Raw genomic sequence first — 9,356 nt, 5'->3', positions numbered from 1 at the left:
ATGAAAATAGCAAATTTGAATTTTACTATTTTGTTTTTGTATTTGGAAATGACAGTTTTTTTTAATTCCGTCATTTGAAAATTTGAAGTTTGTGTGGGAATTGGGCCAAAGCCCAAAATTCCGCTGAATGAGTAGAGAATACCCCATTAAGGCGCGAGCCTTCTTGCGAGGGAATGGAGCTCCCCTTTTTTCCTGTGAAAAGATGCGAGAAGCCTAAGATTCTCATTTCACTCATGTTCTTCCCTAAAACAACAACATTTCAATAAAATCGCTATTTTTGTGTCTCGTTTCTTGCTTGCTTTCGTGCTAAAATCATCATGTCATCTCAAAGTATGTTAATCCTTTTGAATCCATTTGAATTTGTTTGTCTTTTTGTTAATTGAATTAGGGCGAAACCCTAACCCCTCGAAAATCGATTTTGGCGTTTATGTTTAGCCCATTTTCGAGTTAAATTGATTATTGCATTAGGTTAGAAACCTGTTTAGGAGCATAAGGGTGCTTTTAGTATGCATTTTGGTCCCTGTTCTCGCTCCCTAGGCTCGAAAAACGTGAACGAGATGGAAAACCGTCTTATTTCAGAATGCCACGTTTGTTTGCTTGAGTTGTGTGCCCCACTAGGTTGCATTTTAGTCGAGGAAGACCGTTTTTTGTTAAATTGAACCTTCGTTGGGCGTTCTAGCCAAAATTTGAATTTTTGCCTTTTTGAGGCGGTCTTATATCTGACGAAATAAGTGTCCGTTTGGGCTCAAAATGAGCCGGTTTGTCTTGAAATGGACCGTAATAGTTGTTTAGGTCACTTTGAGACGTGGATAATTCACGTTGTTTTGTCGTGGGCGTGTTTTGAATTTTTGACCTGTTTGTGTCCGAATTGGCATAAAATTGCCTTTTTGAGCTGCAAAAATTACCCAGTGGTTTTGGGAATTTTTGTTGTTTATTTTGCGGGGCTTGTGTGGGCCTTGAGGTGTTGGGTGATTTTTGAAATTTTTTTCGTTGTTCTGACTCGTCTTTAGCTTGAAAAGAAGGGCGACTCGTTTTTTTTGTGCGATTTTTGTGAAGTGTTTTTGTTGGATGGGTTTGGGCGGGTTTGCCCTTGTTTTGTTTTGCATTTGCGGGTGGCTTTTTTTTTTGGATTTGTCCATTTTGTGCCGTCGTAATGCCGAAATTTCGGCAGGCGTTTTTGTTTTGTCGTATTGCAGGTGAGTGTTCTGGGCCCACTGGGTCCGTTGCTGAGGCTTTAGAGGCCTTGTTTGGAGCTGGGCCGGTTAGTAATCCGACGAGTGCGCTCGAGACGGTGGTAGAGGACGCTCCCGAGGAGAAGCCCACTGAGGAGGCCGTTAGAGCTTAAAACGCTACGAGGGCTCGTCAGGAGGCCGTTGTTGGGGCCGTTGGTGCTGAGGGTGCCACGAGGGCTGAGAAGGAGCACGTTGTTGAGGTTATTGGTACTGGGAGCTCTGACTGATAGTCCATAACCCCAAATTAGACCTCTCTAATTAGGTTATCAAAATCATTATTTTATAAATTATTGGATCTATGTAATATGCATGTAATATTTAAGCTTTTAAATAAAAACAAGAGGAAAAAAATAATTTTTCCTTTCATTGAGTAATGGTAGTATTTGGGCACAACCAAGATCTCCATATTGGTTGTTCTTGAGCTATTCATATTGGTAAGATCCTCCTAGAATCCAAGTCTCCAAAAGAGAAGACCTCCTTACATGATGCACCCAAGAACTTACCGAACAACCTTACATATATTAACTAGATATTAAGTAAGATTACCCTTGAAAATATATACAAATCTATTACTAATACTCTTAGTAATTTTGTCTTGAATTATTAACACTTAATAATTTTTCTTTTGATTTTAGAGAGGAACAAAATATTTTTTCACATGCAAAAACAAGTGACTAAAAAAATGAACAACACCCATGTGGTGTGTCATAAAGGAGGAAGGTTAGAGGAGGGAACAAGCAGTGATTTTCTTGCTTATTTTATTCCACCCAATGCTCATGTGAATTGGTTACAACAAAAGTAAATATAGGGAAGCCAAATGTGTACGAGAAATTGGTGTTATTATAAAACTCTTAGTCAAAAGTTACTCAACCAAAACAATATTTATAACTTCACCAACTACTCTTAGTAAAGAGGCAAGTAAAGGTCGGATCCCAAGGAATAGGTATTGATGTAAGATTTTCAATTGTAAATGGTCGTGTCTTAGGGTGTCACAATTTGGGGTTGAGATAGGAGATCAATTAAAACTAATCAACAATAAAATAAAGAAAGGTAGATAAAATGAAGGTGTAAACAATTGATTAAAAGCACTAGGGTATCATGGGTTCATGGGGGAGTACATAGGAGTTGATCATACAAACATGTTCTCAAATTATAAGCAAGCAATTATTGTTGTGATGGGATCGAGTTAGTGTATATGTTACATTCCCTAAGAAGGTTTGGCTCCCGGAGCCGAATCAATTAGATTGTACAACACCTACAAGTCGACTTAGTCCTTCCTATCCAACTATATGCATGGTCTAATGAGACTCGAGTTGGTTTATGTCTTACAAGTCTCATTGAAAAGATAGGTGATGGGTAAAAAATGTAAGGATTCATAGGCTCGCATTTCATCAAACATATGTGCATAAATTGAAATCACAACAAGCAAGCAAATAAATTATGTGAACATATTAGATTAAGCATGAATCATTCCCCATGTTGGTTTCCCCTAATTACTCATTAACCCTAGCTAAGGAAACTACTCACTCATGATCACGTTTAACATGCTAACAAGGTTGCCAATCACATTAACAAGGCAAAACATGATGAATGAATGAAAATGATTAACAATAATTAAAGCAAGGACTAAGAGAATTATACCTATATAGATTCCAAAATAATAATGCAAAGAATAATAGAAGTACTTGATGATTGATTGAAGGTTGTCAATCTCCCAATAAACCCAAATAATCATCTAATTACCCAAAATAAATGATAAACAATAGAGAAATTAAGGAAAGATTAATTATTGAGATTTGTATTAAGACTAAATTAATAGTTGATTACAAGATTAAGATGAGATTACTAATTGATTAAAATTTGATTAAGGGAGCATGCTAATCTAAGTAGTACAATGGGGTATTTATACTAAAGATTAGGTACATAAATTAAGGTTACTAAGGGCTTAAATGACTATTACGACCCTTAATAAAAGTTGAGGAAATGCTCGTCCCGAGCGTCTTGGAAGCTAGCACGGTGGGTTCTGTTAGGAGATCCGATCGGATCATAGAGGAGACGCTCGGATCCTAGGGCTTCTAGACGAGCGCCTTAAGCTTGGGACGCTCGGATTGTGGTGCAGGGAGACGCCCGCATTGCTGGCAATCCGCTCGGATCCTGGGTTAGGCACTTCTTTTGTCTTCATTCCTCAACAATCCGCGGGGATCTTGTTGAGGATTCAAGGATCCTTTCATCATTGCCCAATCTACTTTATTATCTACATAGGCCTTCTAGTATCGTCTTCCCTTTGATGCTTGGTCATTAGATGCGATCAATTTAACTCCATTTTGCCATGTAAATGCAAGGTTTGCACTCCTCTCCTACCAAGGAAACAAAACCTCAAAGAAGATGCAAAATGGGAAACTAAAGATAGTAAATGACCCAATTATGCACTATAAAGCATAGGAACGAGGCTAATTCAGGGACTAAATATGCTCAAATATGAGTCACATCAAACATCCCTAAACCGAACCTTTTCTCGTCCCGAGTAAAGAGGTGACCAAAAGTAGGACCCTTATTCAAACTAGCCTACTAATATAGCCGATATGAGACAATTACCGGGTCTCACTCTGCCCCTTCAACTCACAACAAGACAACCATGAGGTAGGATGCTTTCTAGAAAGGCAAGGTGGGGCTTGCCAAAATGGCGACACATCCAATCATTAAAGCACACAAATTAAGTAATGGATGTGTAATACTACTGATTTAGTAGGCTAAGTACTCGACCGAGTAGAGCCTACTCGACCGAGTAAAGCCTACTCGGCCGAGTAGTGTAGATTGTGTAGTCTGTTTGGCTACTGCCGAGGAATACTCGACCGAGTATGATGAATACTCAACCGAGTAGAGGATACTCGGCCGAGTATACTCTATACTCGACCGAGTATCCGGTCTTGCAAGTAATATTTCAGCGGTTTGATGCGGGAGTGTTTAGGGATTATTTACTCGATAAAGCATGTTCTAAACATCATTTTACAAAACCTAATCATACTTACGATATCCTAATCACTCCCAAATCTCTCCTCTTTGTGTGTGGTCATCGTAGCTTTTGCATTTAATCTTTCATTCTTCCGTCGGTAAGTCCTTATCCCTGTGTCATTGGTGAGTAATTCTAGGGTTTGCTTTATTTATGAATTTGGGGGAAATGGGATTGTGCAATGTGTAATTGTGTTATGTGATTATTGTTTAGGCGAGGACTTCGTAGAGGAGACGTTCTAGTGATTGTCTCCATCGTTGCTGATTGTTGCTAAGGTGAGGTTTCCCTACTAACTCTCTGTTGGTTGATTTAAGATGTGTATGTATTGTAATTGTTGTTATCTGCTAATCATCGGAGTTGTGGTGTTGATGCGCGAGCATTGGAAGATAGCGAAAATGAAGTGCTCATTAGTCAATATGTAACTCAAATTGCAGAAGGTTTCTAAATGGGGTCGAGTTATGTGATGATGTTGAAATGGGAGAGCAATGAAGATGGCGGAGCTGGAAACACGCTTCCCTAAGCCGTGTAGGAGCACGGAATTCCAGCCATGTTAGGAGACACGATTTTCTAAATTGAGTTGGATTACCTATTAGTTTATTTTACTTTTTTCAAATAAAATTAGGAAACTCTATATTTCCTAATCCAAATAAAATTAGGAAACTCTATATTTCCTAATCCTAGTTTTATTTAGCTTCCACAAATCTAATTTGTATTAGTTAATAATTATATAATAAGTTTCCTAGTTAGTTTAGGAAAAATAGCTTGGAAGATAAGTTGAGGAATTAGATCTCGAGTCAGATTGTGACATCGAGTAGGACTATAAATAAGGACCGATTGTGGCCTTATTTTTCAGAATATTTCAGAAATACAATAAAGTTTACAGTTCGTAAAACTTGTGTCAATCTTGCGAGATTAGATTAGGACTCTTCCTTACGAGGCTGAGTTATAGCAAATCGAGCTATAACCTTGCGAGCTTAGAACAAGATTCGCTAATCTATCCTGTTCTTTGTTCCAAATTCACGCAATTACCAACAATATTTCCTTGTTTTCTGATCTTATACACGACATACTCAAACTAATCAATAATTCCGCTGCAATTTAATCTAACGTTACATTCTAACGAACGAGTTCTATATCAAATTGGTTACCAGATCAAGGTTCAGATTTATTCCTTAATAGATCTATCTTAGGAAGTAATTAATTATGGTTAACGACAAAGATGGTACTCCAAAAACATGGGAAGATGGTCATAACGAGTTAAAAACGGGGATGGCTCAGATGTCTTATGTTTTAAGGCGATAGCAACTATGTTAAAGAATAAAGAGAAGAAAAAGAATTCGGACAGTCCGTCGGAATCTGAAGAAGACGAGCAGCCAAAGGAGAAAAAGAAAAACAAGAACGATGATGACAGAGCCCTTAAACTCGACATACCCGAGTTTAATGGAGATCTAGATGCTGAAAAGTTTCTGGATTGGATTCGTCAAGCAGAGAGGATTTTCGTATACAAAGACTACGATGAGCATAAGCAAGTTAAGGTTGCTACATCAAAATTAACCAAGTACGCATCTTTATGGTACGAAAATCTGAAGAAGCAACGCAAGAAAGACAGAAAACCTAAGATTGAAACTTGGGAAAAGTTAAAGAAGCATCGTATGAAAAGGTTTCTTCCTAGAGACTACGAGCAAGATAATTACTTAAAGCTAACATCTTTAACGCAGGAAAGCTTGAGTGTTGCTGATTATGTGAAAGAATTCGAGAAATTGAGCATTGTTTGCGATTTGGAAGAGAAGGAAGAATTGAGAACTGTGCGTTTTATTCGTGGCCTCAATTCGAGCCTAGCACAACGGGTGGGAATCCAGAATTATGATGGATTTAACGATGTTTGTAGGCTAGCTCTTAAATTCGAGAAGCAAGATAAAGGCAAGAAATCCTATGCTCGTGATTATTCGAGGAATTCAAGAACTTACTCGAAACCAGCAGCTTCCACGACCAGTAGCAAGGATGTACGAAAGGAGGATCCAAAATATAAGGGCAAGGGTACAATGGTTGAAATAAAGGATGCGAGTTTGCGACGATGTTTCAAGTGTCAAGGATATGGGCACATTGGCAATGAATGTCCGCAAAAGCAAGCTCTAACGATTCAAGAATTGGTTAACTTAGTTCCGAACTTCGTGCTTCCAGAACCAGAATCCAAATCTGATTTGCAAGAGGAGGAGAGTGGCGATGAAGTGATACACATTGTTGAACCCTATAACGACGAGGAGAATGAGGTGTTGGTGCTTCGAAGCCTCCACACCGAGGCTGCTCACGTTGAAGAGGAGCAAAGGGAACGATTATTTCATTCTCGTTGTAAGGTAAACAATCAGATTTACACTTTTATTTTCGATAGCGGTTCTTGTACCAATGTCGTATGTAGAGACTTAGTTGATAATCTGAAGTTGCCAACTAAAAACCACCCTAAACCATACAAATTGCATTGGCTTGACGGGAATAATGGGATATTAGTTAAGAAGCAGGCCCTAGTATCGTTACAATTGGGACCGTATGAAGAAAAGGTGTTGTGTGATGTAATCCCGATGAATGCTTGTCATATTTTACTGGGTAGGCCGTGGCAATATGATCGAAAGGTAGAACATGACGGAAGGAGCAATGTTTATGTCGTGACTAAAGGAAAAGCTAAATATCAACTTAAACCGTTGTCACCAAGTAAACATAAGAAGCCTGTTGCAAAGGAGAGTTTGTTTTTAGAAGCAAGTGAAGTAGAGGAGGTCCTTGCTGAAGGAAAACGAGCTTATGTGCTGGTTGTCCGAGACTTGGAGTCCGTTGGTGAGAGTAACCGCCGAGGGGTGCAGGGGTTACTTGATGAGTTCATGGATGTGTTTCCCGAGGAGTTACCATATGGGTTACCTCCCTTGCGGGGAATTGAACATCGCATTGACTTAATTCCCGGAGCTGCATTGCCTAATAAACCAGCTTATTGGTGTAATCCCGAGGAAGCTAAAGAATTACAGAGGCAAGTAAAGGAATTAATTGATCGAGGTTATGTACAAGAGAGCTTGAGTCCATGTGCAGTACCAGCGTTATTAGTGCCGAAAAAAGGAGGGAACTTGGCGAATGTGTATTGACAGTAGAGCGGTGAACAACATTACAATCAAATACCGCTTTCCTATGCCAAGGCTTGGCGATATGTTAGACGAACTTTCTGGTTCGTGTGTTTTCTCTAAACTTGATTTACGGAGTGGTTATCATCAGATGAGAATTTGAGAGGGAGATGAGTGGAAGACCGCTTTTAAAAGCAAACAGGGGTTATATGAATGGCTCGTGATGCCATTTGGTCTATGTAACGCTCCTAGCTCGTTTATGAGGCTTATGAATGAAGTGTTAAGGCCTTTCTTTAACAGGTTTGTGGTTGTATATCTCGATGATATTCTTATTTATAGCAAGAATGAAGAAGAGCACAAACAACATTTAAGATCCGTGTTCGAAGTTATGCGAGAACAGAAGTTATTTGGCAAGCTTGAGAAGTGCACATTTATGGTGCCGAGTGTAGTGTTTCTTGGTTACATTGGGGGCAAAGATGGCGTGAGTATGGACCCATCTAAAGTCGAAGCAATTCAGGCATGGCCGGTTCCTAATAGACTACGGAGGTGCGGAGTTTCCATGGGTTAGCATCATTCTATAGACGATTCATTCAAGGATTTAGTTCGATCATGGCTCCAATTACAGAGCTGACCAAGAAAGGGGTTTTCGTGTGGACTACTAGTGCCCAAAAGGCGTTTGAAGAAGTGAAGGGTAAGTTGTGTTCCGAACCTGTTTTAGCACTTCCTATTTCGACAAGTTGTTTGAGGTCGAATGTGATGCGAGTGGTGTTGGAATTGGTGCCATATTGGTGCAACAGAAGCGGCCTATTTCGTATTTCAGCGAGAAGATAGGTGGCGCTAGGCTGAACTACTCAACTTACGATAAAGAATTCTATGGCATTGTGAGAGCATTAGACCATTGGAGTCACTATTTGTGACCAAAGCCATTTGTGTTACATTCTGATCATGAGGCTCTAAAGCATATATATGGACATCAAAAGTTAAATCAAAGACACGCTAAATGGGTCGAGTTTCTACAGTCTTTTACTTTCTCATCAAAGTATAAGACTAGAAGTTCGAATGTTGTGGCTGATGCACTATCCAGGAGGCATTGTTTGTTGGTTGAGTACGATGCAAGATTGTTGGCTTTCGAGCATATTAAGGAGTTGTACAAGACTGATCTGTCTTTTGCTAAAGAGTTGATTGAGCCTACTGAAACTTATACATTGCAAGATATATTTTTATTCAAGGGAAATCGACTTTGCATTCCACAAAGTTCGATTCAGAAATTACTTATTCGCGAAGCTCATAGAGGCGCAATAGCTGGTCAGTTTGGTTCTAATAAAACTTACGACATTGTAAGTGAACATTTTTATTGGCCAAAGATGATTAAGGATGTTCAAGAAATCGTGGCTAAGTGTGTCGTGTGTCAAAAGGCCAAGAGTTCATTTGCTAAAGGGCTGTACACGCCGTTACCAGTTCCGAAACAGCCTTGGAGCGAGGTTAGTATGGATTTTATACTCGGGTTGCCAAGAACTAAGCGTGGTAAAGACTCAATAATAGTTGTTGTTGATCGGTTTTCGAAGATGGCTCATTTAATTCCTTGTCATAAAACCGATGATGCTACTAATGTTGCTGATCTGTATTAAAAATAAGTGGTTCGTTTACATGGAATTCCACTTACCATTTTATTGGATCGAGATGTAAAGTTTCTTAGTTATTTCTGGAAAACTTTATGGCGTTTCATGGGAACTAAGTTACTATTTAGTACTTCTCACCATCCACAAACAGATGGTTAGACGAAAGTAACTAATCGCACTCTTGGAAGTTTATTGAGAGGATTGGTTAGCAAGAGCACAAAGGATTGGTATGTTAAACTCGCACATGCCGAGTTAGCTTACAATCGAACTCCATCTGTTACTACTGGGAGAGCTCCATTCGAAATTGTGTACGGAGTCAATCCATTTCTGCCTATTGACTTGGTTCCAATCCCAAAGAAAGATCTCATGAGTTTTAAAGGAAAAGATAGACAAG

General features: G+C 39.2%; 1 protein-coding gene across 1 annotated transcript; it reads left to right on the top strand.

Annotated features, from left to right (window-relative positions):
- Window positions 1-5,549: 5,549 nt before the first annotated feature.
- Window positions 5,550-8,971, top strand: LOC141637254 (uncharacterized). The gene is made up of 3 exons (XM_074446818.1): window positions 5,550-7,255; window positions 7,644-7,889; window positions 8,428-8,971. Exons 1-3 carry the CDS (start codon window positions 5,550-5,552, stop codon window positions 8,969-8,971), a joined length of 2,496 nt encoding a protein of 831 aa, XP_074302919.1.
- Window positions 8,972-9,356: the final 385 nt, after the last annotated feature.

This window comes from Silene latifolia, unplaced genomic scaffold, assembly GCF_048544455.1.
Source record: "Silene latifolia isolate original U9 population unplaced genomic scaffold, ASM4854445v1 chrun_scaffold_16, whole genome shotgun sequence".
NCBI classification, from domain to species: domain Eukaryota; kingdom Viridiplantae; phylum Streptophyta; class Magnoliopsida; order Caryophyllales; family Caryophyllaceae; genus Silene; species Silene latifolia.
The sequence above is the reverse complement of the archived record's forward strand: the minus strand, read 5'-3'. Positions and strand labels throughout refer to the sequence as shown.

Coding starts and splice junctions, on each gene's coding strand:
- LOC141637254 (XM_074446818.1), top strand. CDS start 5,550: ATGTTAAAGAATAAAGAGAAGAAAAAGAATTCGGACAGTCCGTCGGAA. Junction 7,256..7,643: donor GAAGCTAAAGAATTACAGAG/GCAAGTAAAGGA, acceptor TTTCTTTAACAG/GTTTGTGGTTGTATATCTCG. Junction 7,890..8,427: donor GTTCCTAATAGACTACGGAG/GTGCGGAGTTTC, acceptor TGCACTATCCAG/GAGGCATTGTTTGTTGGTTG.